At 36.2% G+C, this 17,439-nt stretch overlaps 1 protein-coding gene across 3 annotated transcripts in view; it reads left to right on the top strand.

Moving 5' to 3' along the window:
• Dcbld1 (discoidin, CUB and LCCL domain containing 1) overlaps positions 1-17,439 on the top strand; it is a 60,021-nt gene that overhangs the window by 23,118 nt on the left and 19,464 nt on the right. For all 3 annotated transcript variants that reach the window (XM_076858314.2, XM_076858315.2, XM_076858316.2), the window contains exons 3-5: positions 11,005-11,139; positions 12,881-12,932; positions 16,615-16,687. In XM_076858314.2, coding sequence (XP_076714429.2) covers positions 11,005-11,139; positions 12,881-12,932; positions 16,615-16,687 — 260 coding nt within the window. The remainder of the gene's footprint in view (positions 1-11,004; positions 11,140-12,880; positions 12,933-16,614; positions 16,688-17,439) is intronic.

Below are 17,439 nucleotides of genomic sequence, written 5' to 3'. Positions count from 1 at the left end.
TCTCAAATTTTGATATATGGCAGCTCTAGCAGTTGTGTATATAGGGCTGAGCAGCTGATTAATTTTAGTTTATCCAGCTCGATAATTTTCATTAACCAACTAATTGTTAAAACCCACTGCCAAGGTATTTTAAGACTCATAGTTGTCAGAATTTTGAATGTAGAGTTAATGTTTTGAAAAAGAATAATGTTTTCTGGCATTAGTGTTTATGAGCTCCGCCAAGAGTGGACATACTTGGAATGTGATTACATTAATCATTGTGAATATGCTGCAGCTGCACAGTTTTATCACTGTGCAGTTAATTTTTAAAAGTTCATCCCCATGTCAATATTGTTTTAAAATATTTGTTTCATATACTTTGGGCATTTTTAAGATCCACATTCTTGGTAACAAAATGAACTGTAAATAAGTGTCAACAGCCACAACAGCTTTCACAGTACACTTGATTTCATCAGTGTTAAAAGGTCTGATACAGGCTAGATGATAATATTACTCTCTTTGTTATGTATATTACAACTGTAGCTTATCTTTCAGATTCCAGTATCTGTAGAAAGCATATATTTTTATGTATATTTTGGTTGTAGTTGACATAATACCTTCATTTTATTTATTTATTACGTGGTGCTGAGGATTGAACCCAGCGCCTCCCACATGCTAGGTGAGTGTTCTACCACTGAACCACAACCCCAGCCCAAGAATGTATTTTTATGTCTATGGCTGAGTGAAGAAACTGTCTCTTCAAAATACCCTTGAAACACTCAAAAGACAGAAAAATTTATAATGTTAAATGTATCAACTTCATTTTAGAAAATATGTTAAGATTTTTATAGAAAAAACAAGTTATTGAGATATTATAAACATTAATTTCACTTTTCAATAAAAATTAATTTCACATTTCAATAAAAATTTAATTTCTGTGTCTCCATTTCCTCTTCTTTGGATAAGTTTTTTCAAGATTGTGTGTGCTATTATCTTAGCAAAAAAAAAAAAAAGTCTTTAATAAGTACTATACTTTGCTTAGTAAACATTGTCTTTTCTAGTACCAAGGGAACTGTAAGTTTTTATTTAAGAGACCAAACTAACTGAGATTTTCTTCAAAAGAAACACTGATGTCCCTTTTTTAGTCTAGGATCCAATTCAGGATTACAAAGCATTTATTTGCCATGCTTCTCAGTTTAACTGAGATTTCCTTCAAAAGAAACACTAATGTCCCTTTTTTGGTCTAGGATTCAATTCAGGATTACAAAGCATTTATTTGCCATGCTTCTCAGTCTCCTTTAATCTAGAATAGTTACTCAGCCTGTCTTTATCTTTTGTATGGTTTAAAGAGTGCTGACCAGTTAGTTTATAGAGTATCTATCAATTTAGGTTTGTTTGATGTGCCCTTATGATTAAATTCAGATGATACATTCTTGGCTAGCATAATATTATAACAATTTCCAATTTCAGATGATACATTCTTGGCTGGCATAATATTATAACAATTTCCAATTTCCATTGAAAATTGTGAGGTCATAGATCCCTGCCCCACAAAATAAGAACTAAATCTGCATTAAATTTTCTTGTTTTCCTTTTCACTATCTTGTCAGGTGGACTCTTTTTGCACATTCAAAATTGTATTGATTTTAGGTTCTGTCAAGCTCAAACATCTTCCTGAATGGTTGTTTCTTTGTTCTTCAAATAGATCATTATGAGACTTCAACAGGACTCATATAAAAGGTGATGCTTTGTTTTTGGAACATAATTTTGGGAAACAAGTTTACCTTCTATTTGGACATGTAAAATAACAGAAACTTGATTAAGGTAGTAAATCTGTTCTAAGACTGAATACACTTACTTTTAAAGGTGGAGATTGAAGTTTCAAACAAGTAACCTTTAGTTAAGTAGTCTTTCTTTCAGTCCCCAACACCATCGCCAATGGCAGGTGTTCCCTGAGCCAGAACTAGCTCTGTATATGGATATTCTCCATTTATCTTTGTGAAATGAGCAGAAAACACCTATTCATTAAATTTAAAATTGTTATGTAGGACTTTAAGAATGCTGCTTTTGTACTGCTTCGCATACCATCCCTCCCCCCACTTTTATGTTCATGATGTAAAATAGTAGGTTGCTACATGAAACATTAAAATATCTTGGAGAAAAGGGACTGGGGATATAGTTCAGTTGGTAGAGTGCTTGCTTAGCATACACAAGGCCCTGGGTTCAATCCCCAGCACCACCAAAAAAAAAAAAAAAAAAAAAAAATCTTGAAAAAAATGGGTGCTAACTCAGGCACCTAAATATAAAATGTCTAAGGTTGCTTTACTGAAGAGGAAAGACTGAGTTCATATGGGTGATCTTTATTCTTTTTTTTTTTTTTTTTTTTTTTTGGTACCAAGGGTAATCAACCACTGAGCCACATCCCCAGCCCTTTTTGTATTTTATTTGGAGACAGAGTCTCACCAAGTTGCTTAGGGCCTCGCTAAGTTGCTGATGCTGGCTTTGAACTTGCAATCCTCCTGCCTCAGCTTCCCAAACCCTTGTGCACCACCATGCCCAACAGGTGATCTTTATTCTTAACTTTAAAATTTCACTTGCCTTCTGGCTAAGTTCCATCTCCAGTCTTGCTGACCAGAAGGGACCTAGGGATTTGAATTCACTTACAGGTACATTGTGCCACCACTGTCTTTGGGGACCCCAGAGGAACTATCATTTTCATTTTCTTGGTCTCTCAAGAGATTGACTCTGTTCCCTAAAAACTGACCTTTTCCCTATGGATGAAGTTTGGGTTGTTCCTTGACATCCTGAAATACTCCTGGAGAGGTCTTAGCAGGAACCAGATACTGGCCAGTTCTCATAGACCCTTATGACCTCAAAAGGACCTTGTTCAGGCTGGCCTTCAGCATGGATTGAGTTTTTGTTTCTGACAAAATTTTTATACTTCTCACCACATATTTTTAACTTTGAACAAATTACTTAGCCTTTCTGTGTCTCCATTTCCTCATCTTTGAAATGAGCAAATTATAGTGTCTACCACTTATGGGTGATGGATGCATATGTGTGTACATTTAAAGAATGATGTCTGGCTCAGAATAAGCATTCAGTAACTGTTAGCCTCATCAGCTCTGTCCTTCCTCCCCCACCCTTTCCTCCTCCCAGTGATCTTGCACATTGTTATTCCTTGTCTTAAGATGCTCCTTGGTCCTTCCACCAAGCAGAGACTGAACGACAACGGCATACCCTACTTTACTCCTGGTATGTTTCAGTGGCCTTAGAATTTGCTCAAATCATTCCAAGCCAATGGCAGGTGTTCCCTGAGCCAGAACTAGCTCTGTATATGGATATTCTCCATTTATCTTTGTGAAATGAACAGAAAACACCTATTCATCAAGACTATTCATTAAGACCATTCATTAAGTATGATCAGCCTGGCTTTTTAAGTTTTTTTCACTGATAATACCAGGTCACATCTCTATATCTACAAGTTGAGCTTCCCTACTCCAAAAATCTGATATCCAAAATGCTCTGAAATGTAAAACTTGTTAAGCACTCATGACATTCAAAAAGTTTTGGATTTTAGAGCACTTTGGATTTCAAAACATGTTGGCTTTGGGTTTTTAGTTAAGGAAGTTCAACTGGTAAAATTTTGGCAAATATTCCAAAATTCAAAAGCTTCAGGATCTGAAACACTTCTGGTCCAGAGCATTTCAGATAAAGGGCACTAAACCTGTATTTCTTTATGAACAATCCTCCTGGTTTTCCTCTCTCCTCTTGCCAGTCTCCATTTCATCCAAGGTTATCTTGTTAAATATCGTGGTAATAATTCTTTGTTTCAGAAATTGTCAATTGTGCTCCTCTGGCTAAAGGAACTCTCTAGCATGACATCAAGACACTTCTTTCTCTCTTCTGTACTTTCCTTTCCAGCCTCATCTCTAAAACTGTTAACTTCATGCCTCTTCCTAAATATATCTTACAGTTTCCTGTCCTGGTATGTTTTTGCATTTGTTGATGTTTTTGCTCTCATGAGCTCTTTTTCTTCCTTCTCCTGCTTTTCCTGCTCCTTCTAACACACACACACACACACACACACACACACACACACACATACACACACATTTCAAGTTCCAAAATCTAGGGCTACCTGCCCTAGAAACTTCTCAAATGTCTGGCAATTTCAATCACTATCTTCATTGCCAATAACCTTTTCTAAACTTTCAGCAGAGTATCCATTTTCAGTTGAGATAATTATTTTGTCTTCTCTACCAGATATGGGGTTCTCTGAACCACAAAGTACCTTTTATTCATCCTTTTATTATCGCTTAATGCTTAGCATAGCCCTACAATTGCAGATGCTCAATCAACATCAGGTTGTATGTAGTTTGATTTTGACAAACAAAATATAAAAGTCTGGATTTTTAGAAAAGATGTATTTATTCACACTGTAAGAAGACTCACAGTAAGATTTCTCTATCTATAGACATCTCTTCTGCATTAAACGATCCAATGTCCATTCAAAAAGTTTTGGATTTTAGAGCACTTTGGATTTCAAAACATGTTGGCTTTGGGTTTTTAGTTAAAGAAGTTCAGCTGGTAAAATTTTGGCAAATATTCCAAAATTCAAAAGTTAAGGAAGTTCAGCTGGTAAAATTTTGGCAAATATTCCAAAATTCAAAAGCTTCAGGATCTGAAACACTCCTGGTCCAGAGCATTTCAGATAAATGTCCATAAAGTTTTAGGTCTACATTCATTATGTGGAAAAGACTTTGAAATAGTGTAGAAGGTGCCTGTGACTGAGCACTCAACCATGTGCTCAGTACCTTAGAGTTCCTGACTTATTTCACCCTCACAGTATCCCTGTGAGACAGGTCCTGTTACTAACCACTGTACATAAGGAAACTGAAGCTTAAAGAGGTCAAGAAATATGCTTAGATTATTTAGCAAGATACAAGTGCTCATTTGGCTCCAAAAAAAATCCACTCTTAAGCACCACACTGTCTGATCCCTTGGTTTGTGCTTTAGAAGACCCCTATTACAGTTCTTATTTATCACTTGCTGGAAGAAAGGGAAACTTCTCCAGGCCTCTCCACAGGTGTATCCTGAAAATAAGATGGGATTATGAGAAATCACTCACTCACAGACTACTGGTATAAATTTAAAACTTAAAAAAAAAATGCTTTTTAGTTAAAATACTTAGAGGAGGCAGGTTGGCCAGGGAGACAAGGAATTGCTTTACTACAGGATCCTACGTGCAGTCATTACATTAATCATGTTCTGCTAAATGATTTGCACTGTAGGAAAATCAGGAAGTTCAAGAATTGTTCTCTTGCATTTCCTATATCTCCACCTCCAACCTCAATTTTTTAACCATTGTCAGTGACTTAGAAGTACAATGATGTGAAGTCAACTGTTGACGTTCGCACTAGAAAAAAAAAAAAAGAAATGGGGAAAGCAGGAAGCAATAGTAAGAGTTTTGACTCATAATCATAATATTTCTCTGATTATTTTTTAGAATGATATATATCTGACATACTTCAATGAGATCTAATTGTAATGTCTCTTGATTTTTTAAAAGCCCGAAGAGGGGAAACAATACATCAGAAACCTCTATTTTATAAGTAGTTTATGTCTCTCAGATGTATTATTGATTAGAATTATGAGTTTTAAAGATAAATCAAAACTTCAAAGAAATTTTAAACATATTAAAGGTCAAATCAACTAAAATGTTCCACTCTAAATATTTCATTAACATGACCATATGTGTCCAGAAGAAAGAGCTATTGGCCTCCTCCTTTTCCTTCCTCCCAAATACTTCCCAAGACAAACTGTGTCAGTAACTGTCATCTTTTTGGGAACAGCAATAAGCTCCAGTGCTAAGGCACTATTGACCTGGGTCCCTGAACCCCAAAGAAAGTTGCACCTTTGTCTAGGAACCCGCCTGTTCATTTGTCATCTGTCACTGATTTTTGTCTGGGAACCAGAGACCAAAACTCTCTAGGGATACCACTTACATTGTTACGTGACTATGGTTTTAATGGCACAGTCTAGGAATATCCCTTTTTAATGCTAATTTATCTCCTTTTCAAAGAAAATGGCCCTGAAAATTCTGTAATTTTGCACAATGACTCTACTACAATTAGCAAGCAAGGACAAACCCTGCTATTGGACTGCATTGAAAAAGCAAATGGAAAATGGACACAAATCTAATGTGTCTGCAGCTTCAGCATTTCTGGAAGTTGTTTTATCAGCATGCCTCAAAGCCAGGCCAAGCCCAGAGCCACTTCTCTGGCAGCTGAGGGTGTGCCATGTAGCTGCCTCTGCCAGTGATACTCCCAGGCAAGGCCACTGAGGTCCACCAGGCACGTTCTTAGCTATTACGAAAAATACATGTGTACTTCAGAAGGAGCTTTGTAAGACTGACCAGGGGTTTTAGGAGGCTGTTTTGTTCTTGTTCCTCTTAATTTATGCCAACCCCCTCAGGAGTTAGGTATTTGACTTAGTGTTTCTGTTTCTTACCACTGAGAGTGTGGTTATGGAGGGGTGAGGTTTCTTTGTCTTTTTCTAAAGATGTCATAGCACTTTAAAAAACATGTCCCTTTCACAGATGAAACAATAACATAGTTTCATCAATTTCAAGATCAAAACCACACATGCACCTGAATGAATGGCCTGAAACACTTTTTAATCAAACTCCCATTGCTTCCTAATGCCCAGAGACTTGGGCAGACAGTTCATGGAGAATGGAGAAATGCTGTAAATTGCTTCAGAGATTGTCAGAGAATCAAGAGGATTCTGGCCTTGGCTAGGAACAGGCAATTTATTCTTCCTTGTAGGACAGCTCTCTTTATTCATGGATGGAAAGATAAAGGGTTTTCCTCTCAGCTGCTAAGGGAACAGTAGCCCCAAACAGGGGATGTGCGGAGAGGAATGGGGCTACTGGGCTCAAAAGAAGGCAACTCCTAGGGTTCTTGGCCCTTTATTCCTTTTGTCCAAGGAATCAGTCCATTGTCTACTAGGTCTTGGTCTCTCACGTCTGATGCCAAATGCCACAAAATGGTTGCATTTGGTATCACTGACAGTTCTTCCCACAATCCAAGGCTGCCAGTTACATTCCACAAAAGGTAAAAGTTAGGTGGCAAGTCCCAGTGTAGTGTGGCCCTGCTGGTTGTGAAGCAAACATCCCTGGAAAGTGCAAGTCTTCTTTTTAGAGGGAACTAAAAAGCTGGAGTCCATTCTGGCTTTGAATTGAGAGAGGTTTGCAAATTCAGTAACACTGCTTGGGCTAGAAAATATAACCATGGTCAAAATTAGAAATCATTAAGCTTTCATTTCCAATTAAATTTGTCCTTGTAAATGTTTAAATACAGGTGTGAACCCTTCTTAAAAGTCAAGACAGAGCATAACAGTGAAGAGACGTGTCTCTACTGTCACTTGGCAGTAGAGATAGATTCTGAGAAATGCCCTGTTAGACAATTTTGTCATTGTTCAAACATCAGACTGTCGTCATGCAAACCTAGATGGGACAGATCAATCACTTTACACGGTCCTTGATGCAACCCATGATGTGGCAGGCATGAGATGTATGAAGCTGCTGCTGGTGACATGTGGCTTACTCTTTAACTGTAAACCTTTTTTTTTAATATATGAATAGAAGGAGTACACTCCAAAATAATGATAAAAATATAAATAGATAAACCAGTACTATAATTATTTAACATTAGCTAGCATATGTACTGCACATGCTTGTATGCTCTGTACTTTTATACAGTTAGTAGCCTAGGAAGTTACTGTTACCATGTTGTGCTGACAACAATGGCCACAGTGACACAAGGCAATAGGAATCCCAGTTCCATTACTATTGTATGGGACCACCAAAATAAAAATAGTCTGTCATTGACCAGAATATTTTTATGCAGTAGATGACTTTACATCCTTTGGGCAGGAGTGGGCTGAGAAAGGCTTTCATAAGAAAAGATACCATCTAGTGAAAACAGAGAACATGGCTAGGACAGACCAGGGCCTTTCAGTGGTTTCCCATGAATTATTTTTTTTCTCTCACAGTCAGTCCCATTTTTCTGTTTTCTCTCTTTTCCCTTTTAATGCTAGGAATGTAGTTACTGATATCTCGTCTCTAAGGAATCTGCATCTGTCAAGCCTTGAGATGGTATAATAAATATATAAAATATATTTATTATATTTATATAAAAAATATTTATATATATTTATATATATTTATAAATATTTATATATATTTATATAAAAAACATCCGTTTTGCTACAGGCCACCCTGTAGCTGGGGCTCCCTCCTATGCCCATGCCAAGATCATTCCCTCCTGCTGTTGTGATGGTGGCAATTTTGAGGAAACCATGAAAATGACTCTTGATCATGACATTTACACAAAGAGGGTGTATTCCACTCCCTCTAGGATTCAGTTACATTTTTGCAGCACATTTTTGGTAGATGTGAGAGGGGTTGGTGTCTGGGGCATAAGGGAATTACAGGAGAGTGTGTTTACCTTTTCTTTCTTTGAGCTTCTTCCAGAAGTATTTACATGCCCATCATAACTTTGGGAGGATAAAACCAAATTAGAGTTTTACTGTATTACTGTATATACTGTATTTTTGAGTCTAGGGAATCATATATATTGCACAACTTAGTGTGATAACATACACTTATCTGTGTAAAATGAATACAAGTTTGCAATCTTTCCTTTCAACTTTTCCATAAAAATCTAAACAAAACAAAAACAAAAAAGCAAACATTCCCATTGATAATTAAGTCAAGTAAATCAATGTGACTCAATTTAATCTTGTAAAAATGCTTGTCATTTGGTCTGGGGCTGGGGTTCAATGGTAGAGCGCTCGCCTGGGTTCAATCCTCAGCACCATATTAAAAATAAAATAAAAGGGGCTGGGAATGTGGCTCAAGCGGTAGCGCGCTCACCTGGCATGTGTGCAGCCTGGGTTCGATCCTCAGCACCACATACAAACAAAGATGTTGTGTCCACCAAATACTAAAATATAAATATTAAAAAATTCTCTCTCTCTCTCCCTCTCTCTCTCTCTCTCTTTAAAAAAATTAATTAATTAATTAATTAAATAAAATAAAGGTATTGTGTCCACCTACAACAAAAAAATACATTAAAAAATTTTTAAAATGCTTGTCATTCAACCTCATTATATTAAAATAGATTTAGTCTCTATTGCTTATCTACAATATTTATGAGCAATATTAAAATATAAAACATAAAAATCTATATTATCCATTACACTATTTTTTTTCTTCTCTATTGTTTTCTTCTTGACTTTTCTGTGTTTTTATTTTTGTGGTACCAGGGATTGAACCCAAAGCGCTTAAACACTGAGCAACATCCCCAGCTCTTTATTTATTTATTTATTTATTTGTTTGTTTATTTGTTTGTTTGTTTATTTAGAGGCAGGATCTCACTAGGTTGCCTACAGCCTCACTAAGTTGCTGAGGCTGGCTTTGAACCTATGATTCTCCTGCCTCAACCTCCCAAGTCTTTGGGATTACAGGTGTGTATCACCACCTCTGGCTTTCCATGTTGTTTTAAAGTGACAAAATTAAAAATATTTTATTATCCTTTTATTTGGGTTTGGCTTTAATATACTGTTGTAAATAGAAGACCATTTGGATCAATTCAATCCATACGATATTTGACAAACTGCACCTATCAGGTGCAATCTGTTGGAGCCAAATAGATGGATATAAAACTTCCTTGCTCCCTGGAATGCAGTCTAAAGAGAAAATAGGCATTATTTGTTTGTTCATTTTTAATTTGTTCATTTATTTATTTAATAAGCTTTTATATTGATTTCACTATGTTCTAGGTATACTATTTTAAGTAATTTGCAGCATTTAGTCTTTAATTATATGTGATGATGTTTCTAAAGAAGGACATGGTCATTTTTTATTTGGAATTAACTATGACTCAATAATAAGGAACAGCAGAGATGCAGGGCATGCAGGTAAGCACCCAGCACGCTTATTCTGTCACATCTCCAGAAGTGAACCCTGGACAGGATAGGAGAGAGATCAAATCCTTCATAGCTAGAGAGAAAGGATTAGTTGATTCATGATCTCCTGGATGTTAAACAGTTCAGTCCCTTTGTTGGTTGTGGTTTGTGTAACACAGTTTTATTCACACTGAGTGGAAGTGGTCATTTTTCTTCCTTTCCTTCTCTTTCATTAACTTGATCATTGTTCTTGTTTTGAGAGAAGTTCATGAAGAATACCTCTCTTCCAAATTTGCATCCAAATCCCTATTTCATAGAGATTATTTTACCTACCTGACTTTTAAGGTGACACTTGCAAGCTAAACTTTTATTTGAATGGTCTTAAAAAAGGTTTTTGTTGTTGTTGTTTGTTTTTTAAGCTGCAAATGTAATTTTGCTCTTGTAAAGTTCATTGAGATTCTTATTGCTTTTCAAGAATTTTTTTTTGAAAACTACATAATTTATACTATGGTATTACAAGACTTTAGACATTTTTCTGCTTTTTGTAAACCTATTGTATCCATCAAAATACACTGTATGGTTTAAGCAGAAGTTTCTATAAGACAGAGACAAACATGAACATTGTAAGATGAGTAAGATTTTCATCATGCGTTGGGCAGTCTACATTCTGGAACCTCAGAATTTATGAGTTTCTTTGAGCAAATTTAGAACAACCCTAGAATATCTTTCTTGTGATAATATTTTCTTTATTACCTAATGCATCTGTGTTTATTAGTCTTCTTTTTTCAAAATCAAAACCTATCCAGGTTGTTCATGATTAACTAACTACAACCTATGCCACTTTACCCCTTAGCCTAGTGTTCCTATCAAGTTCACAACTCAGTCACAAATTATCAATCTCCAGGTCAAGCAAAATTCCAGAGGGATAAGGATTAGAATCTTACCTATGTGTTATGTGATAAATTTGACCCTTAAGGGAAGAAATAACATAAGCAATTTTTTCAGTTGGTGTAAATTTTGAAATGTGCCACTAGTATGCTTTGTTTTTAGGTCCATATTGTGGAAGAATGACTGTTCCGAGAGAACTCTTGCTGAATACAAGTGAAGTAACTGTCCGTTTTGAGAGTGGATCCCACATTTCTGGTCGAGGTTTCTTGCTGACCTATGCCAGCAGCGACCATCCAGGTATAGCATAAGAATCAACACAAATCTGTAAATGCTATCTAAGACTTCCTCTCAGTACTTATCACCTTCTCTGGGCAGAATTGTGATCTGAAGTGCACAATTAAGATGTGAGGGAAGAGAAGAAAACTGTCTTCATAAGTAGAGGTGGTTAGATTTGAATGGAATCATTATGTCATAAATGGATCTGTTGACCTATGTGGCCTAAGGTGGATCTCATTTTTCCTAAAAGGCTTGGGTGATACTTCTTTTTTTTTTTTTTTTAAGAGAGAGTGAGAGTGAGAGAGAGAATTTTTTTAGTATTTATTCTTTAGATTTCAGCGGACACAACATCTTTGTTTGTATGTGGTGCTGAGGATCGAACCTGGGCCGCACGCATGCCAGGCGAGCGCACTACCGCTTGAGCCACATCCCCAGCCCCTTGGGTGATACTTCTTCAGGGCTCCTCTCCTGGCCCTTCTAAGGCCTGGTCTTCTCTGAGTTCTCCCCTAGCTTCCCTTTCCTCAGGGGACAAGCCTTTGAACTGGTGACCCCATCTCAGGAGACACCCACAATTTAAGTAGTATGCAGAAGGTGCTCTCACATGGTGTCTTAACCTTGGAGCTAACCTTGAGTGAAAGAGAAGGGAAAGGAAACACAAAGTGAGGAGAGGGAAAAAGTGTGTCCTCCTGTCCTGGCTCCTTGAACTCCAGAGTAATTACTATGCAGCCCACTTCACTCCCTCCCAGGGTCACAGAGGTGCCCAAAAGTTCTGCCCTCAGTACCCTCTGGCAGAAATATTCTGGAAAAGGGATGCGCTGTTCATTTCTTTCACAGCTAACTAGATCTGATGGGCCACATGGCCAGTGTTCACTGTATCTTGCTTCCTACGATTCTTGAAAAGGTTTATGAAAGAAAAAAACTATTATATCAAGAGTGGAATATTTAGGGCATTGAAGTAAGTTTATCTGAATTTGTTGAGATCCACATAGTATCTCTGGCTGTGGTGGTATCTCTAATACCAGCTACTTAGGAGCCTGAGGCAGGAGAATCATAAGTTCAAGGACAGGCTGGGCAACTTACTGAGACCCTTCACAAAATAAAAAGGTCTGGAGGTATAACTCAGTAATAAGAGTGTCCATGGGTTCATTTACTTGTATCAAAAAGGGGGAAAAAAAACAAAACAAAACAGTGATTTATAGTATTTTAACTTCCCAATTGCTGAATATTAGTTTAGTTATGTAAATAACTCTAGAAAGCATACTCTGTTTTAAGTGCTTGACCCTAAATGATCAAAACTGATATGCTATTGGTGTTCTGGGTAAATACCTGCTTTTGTGTCACTGGAGGCCACTGACTAAATTGTTGATAAAATGTTCCTGGGAAACTGTAGGAACCATGCTGGGCTTTTGAAATTCTTTTCCTCCTGTCAGGGGAGTTATGCACAGGATCTGTGTAGGTATGTAGTGGATAATAACTAACTGGTGTTGGTTTTTCTGTTGAAAATAGATTCTCTTATCATGCACTAGATGATAACATTGAAAAACCCTCACAGTGATAGAAAAAAGAAAGGAAAGGAACTGATTTCATACTAGAGATAATGTCCTCAGTTTTTGTTTATTTTTAAACAGGAAAATCCAGATAACTAGATAATGAATAAATGCTTTTTTAAAATTGTCTTTTTTATTTAAAAAGAAATCTTTAGAATATGAGTGCCTTAATTTCCACTTGGTTTACTAACTGCAATTATCTTTATTTATGACAGATTTAATTACGTGTTTGGAACGAGGTAACCACTATTTGAAGACAGAATACAGGTAAATATAGGTGTCCCAACTGCACTTCAGCCATGTTGCTAGACATTATGTTTTCTTTAATATGAAATCAGAGAAAGTACTGTATTTGTACTTAAACCATTCATGGTTTAACTAATGCTGAATATTTTAAATGATTTTTTTTCTTTTTGGATTGAACCCAGGGGCGATTAACCACTGAGTCACTTCCCCAGCCCTTTTTTGTACTTTATTTAGAGACAGGGTCTCCTGAGTTATTTAGGACTTTGTTGAGTTATTTAGGACTTTGCTAAATTGTTGAGGCTGGCCTTAAACTCAAAAACCTCCTGACTCAGCCTTCCAAGCCTCTGGGATTACAGGCATGTGCCACCGTACCCAACAAAAATGATTTTTTAATACAGCAGAGGTCAGCAAACATTTTTTATCAAAGGCCAGATAGTAAATATTTTAGAATACATGGGATGGATTCATACAGCATCTTTTGCTGTTGTAGTGAAAAAGCAAACATAGCTAACATGTAAACAAATAAACATGGCTACGCTCCAAATTTTACCAAAACAAGAAGCAGGCCGAATTTGGCCCACGAGCTATAACTTGCTTATTGTTTTACCAAAGAGCCATAATTGAGTCTAGAGTACACTTTTTTCCTGATCAGTATTTGGGAGTGACTTTTGTAATTCTTTCATAGGTGAGTGTTGGTAAGGAGGGCTTTATTTTGTCTTTCCCACTTAAAAGAAAGAAAAGAAAAAGAATTAAAAAAAAAAAAGCTACTGAGAATAAGGAGATGAAAATTGTCATTCCCCACTTTACTTTAACTGGAATGTCTACTTAATCTCTTTGATACACATTTCCTCCTCTATAGAATAAAATGGTCTTTAGCAGGATTTTCAATCCCAGCACTGGTGATGCTTCTGGTTGTCATTGTGTGGGGCTGTCCTGTGCATTGTTGCACCCCTGGCTTCTCCCCTCTACATGCCAACTGTGATATCCAAGATTGTCTCCAGACATTGTTAAAAGTCTTTGGTGAGCAAAAGCACCCCCAGCTGAGAACCGCTTGTCTAGAGATCACTGCCCACAAAAACTGTAGTGCTTTAGAGTGTTTCCTTAGTGGCTCTCCCTGCACTTAGCACAGGAATAATTCATGCGATTGTTCCTATAAGGTGTGTTCTTATTTATCCTGAAAATGAGGCACAGAGCAATTAAGTAACTTGCCTAGGCCCACACAGCTACTAAAGTACATCCCAGGGGAGAGGGTTTAACAACCTGTGCTTATAATATCTCAGACATTTGGACATTCTGAATGTGATTATTTTATGTACAGAACCAACTCCAGTGTTGGTTAATACTGTATAGTAGAGGAAAGGGAAAACCAGAAATGAGTAACAATGCAGTGTTGCCTTGTAGTCTTGCCATTTATCCCACACCCACATACTCCAGCTTCTCTAAGGCTTTGCCAGCCATGCCTTCAAAGTGATAAGGCCTCTGGGCATCCGAGGTCATTTTCTAACCTAGAAATAGGAAAAATACTCAAGGCCACAGGGTGGCAATATGATGCCAGATGGTCTAAGCTGTAGGCCAGCCATTTTGTAGTGGATTCATATCCCTCATCCATAATCCTGAAATATGAAAAACTTTGAAATCCTTTGCTACTCATTTGGTGACATTAATCTGATTAATGTGACTTTAAATTCATTTGACAGCAAAATTGGATTAGATTCACTCACATAAAGTTATTTAGTCTTTATGTATTTTATTTAAAGTTGCTCTTCATGTGTTTGAAACAGAGCTATTACTGTTTTGACTCTACAGGGGTCTCACATTATATGTATCATTAGCACCTTTTAACTTTCCTGATATCCAAAACATTTTAAATGCAGACATGAAGAGAACTGACTCTTAAGAAATTGTGAACCTAAAGTAAGATTCCCCACTATTTTTAGTTGTTAATTCCTTGATTACTGCTTTAATACCAGTACTCCAAAAGGTTACTGGGATAGTTTATTTGGTATATTTATTTGGATAGTTGTGATAATTAGTTGTCATTACAGTACAATTTGCTGAGACAGCAAGGGAAAACTGAAAGGAAATGCAATAAAAACAGCTGTTATTTTGGAATGTGGTCTGGCACACTCTTTTTAAACAAACCAAGTAAACACTATTAACTGGCATATATAGAAACTAGAGCATATGTCATTCATCTTCAAAGCTATTAATGTTCTCATAAGACTTAGCTTCCTTTTTTAATTTCATAAATGTAAATCATTCTCTCTCATATCCTACTGATATGTTAATTCTTGAAGGAACTAAAGGTGAAAAAAACTGAATGAAGAGGGAGTATATGCAGTATTAGGGTCACACAGCTAGCTAGGAGGTAACATTAAAAATGTAAAAGGCACAATTAATAATATATCCCAATTTGTTCATATCTCTAAGACCCTCAGCCACACTATATTTCATAATGTGCTTCTCGAAAGGTTCTTGAAAGATGGCTGTTCAGTAAACCAAACCCTAATTTTAAACATACATAGATGAGTACTACCCAGTACAGTAACCACTGGTGACTTGTAGCTATCAAATGCTTGAACTGGGGGCAAGTTCAAATGGAGATGTGCTGACGGTGTAAAATACACCTCAGTTACTGAGAACTAAGTTTAAAAAAATAAAAAGGAAAAAAGAAGAAAGAAAGTAAAATATCTTCATTGATAGTTTTTTATGACATGTAAAAATGAACAAATTGGGGTATATTATTAATTATGACTTTTATATTTTTAATTTGGCTACTAAAATATTTAAATTTGCATATGTAGCTTCCATTCTGTTTTTATCAGTGCCAGCACAAAGATTGAAGATATTATGGTAAATATAGCATACAGAGTGAAAATTCCTTACAATTTTATTCTCAGAGAGAATTCAGGAGCATTCTTTTTTACCTTATTTTTATTCATAAAAAATAAATTGTCAGGGGCTGGGGTTGTGGCTCAGTGATAGAGTGTTTGCCTAGCCTGTGTGAACCACAGGGTTCAATTCCCCAGCATCACATAAACTAAATAAAATTAAAGGAATTGTGTCCATATACAACTAAAAATATTTAAATAAATAAATTGTCAGGGGCTGGAGTGGTGGCTCAGTGGTAGAGCACTTGCCTAGCATGTGTGAGGCACTGGGTTGGATTCTCAGCATCATATGTAAATAAATAAAATAAAGGTTCATTGACAACTAAAAAAAAAAAAAATTGTGTGTGTGTGGTTCTGGGGATTGAACCCAGGGCCTTGTGCATGCAAGGTAGGCACTCTATCAACTGAGCTATATCCCCAGCCCTAAAAACTATTTTTAAAATAAATAAATTATTATACATTTTAAGCATTTGTTGTTATAAAAATGAGATTACACTATATAGATGACAATTTTCTTTTACCTTAAAAATACTTCTTAGACATCTTTGAATCAAAACGCATTAGGAAAACGCATTGTTTAGTATAGAGTTTATGGTCAATCCTCATATAAAATAAATAATTACTGGGTAAAACTTGCTTTTAGATTAACATTTTACATCAACTTGTTTTCATGAGTCAGTTTTGTGATTTGTCATTAAAGCAAGTATCCCCTTCTATTCTATAAAAGAAAGTACTTTTAAATTTAAGTATAGTATAATATTTCTTCTGTTTCAGTATAATTTAATAAATACAAATTATTTTTCTTTTTCCAGCAAATTCTGCCCAGCTGGTTGTAGAGACATAGCAGGAGACATTTCTGGGAACATAATAGATGGCTATAGAGATGTGAGTAATTGAGGGTAATGGCAGAGAGGGAAGGAATTAAAAGAAATGTTGGTTGCTTTGTCTAAATTCATTTCAAAGTGAATTAATATATAAAACTCTAAATGGATGCATGGTTCTCTCTTTTCTGAAACTAAATTAAAACCAAGGTTATCTATGCATGCATTAATTCCTATTTCTAGCATTTCCAATTATGCATATTATAAATGAAATGAAAAACAAAATCTTTTCAACACCAAGAGTTTTGTTAGTCAGATTTCTATTACTATAACAAATATCTGAGATAAATCTACTTAAAAAGAAGATAAGTTTATTTTTAGCTCACAGTTTTGGAGGTTTCAGTGCATGACCAATTGGCCCAGTTGCTTTTGGGCTTATGGTGAGGGCATGCATCATGGGGGAGTATGTGGTAAGCAAGCTGCTCACCTAATGGCAGCTAGGAAGCAGAGAAGGGAATGGGAAGGGTCCTACAGTTTCCTTTGTGGGGCACACTCCCAGGAGTTTAACTTCTTCCCATTAAGCCCACATTCTAAAGTTTATACCACATCCCAGTAGTGCCATGGTCTGGAGATCAAACCTTTAATATATGGTCCTTTGAGGACATTCCAGATCCAAATACTAGCATCCGTTTACTTTTTAAAAGAGGTTGTAGATTTGTGTCCTTTTCTTATTATTTATTTCTTTAATATTTCAATTGGTTTCTATAATAGAGCAAATGACATGAATATTCACATCACAGAATAGTGACATTGTAT

The sequence above is a fragment of the Callospermophilus lateralis genome, chromosome 6 (assembly GCF_048772815.1).
Source record: "Callospermophilus lateralis isolate mCalLat2 chromosome 6, mCalLat2.hap1, whole genome shotgun sequence".
Classification (NCBI taxonomy): domain Eukaryota; kingdom Metazoa; phylum Chordata; class Mammalia; order Rodentia; family Sciuridae; genus Callospermophilus; species Callospermophilus lateralis.
This window is presented reverse-complemented; position numbering and strand designations above follow the sequence as displayed.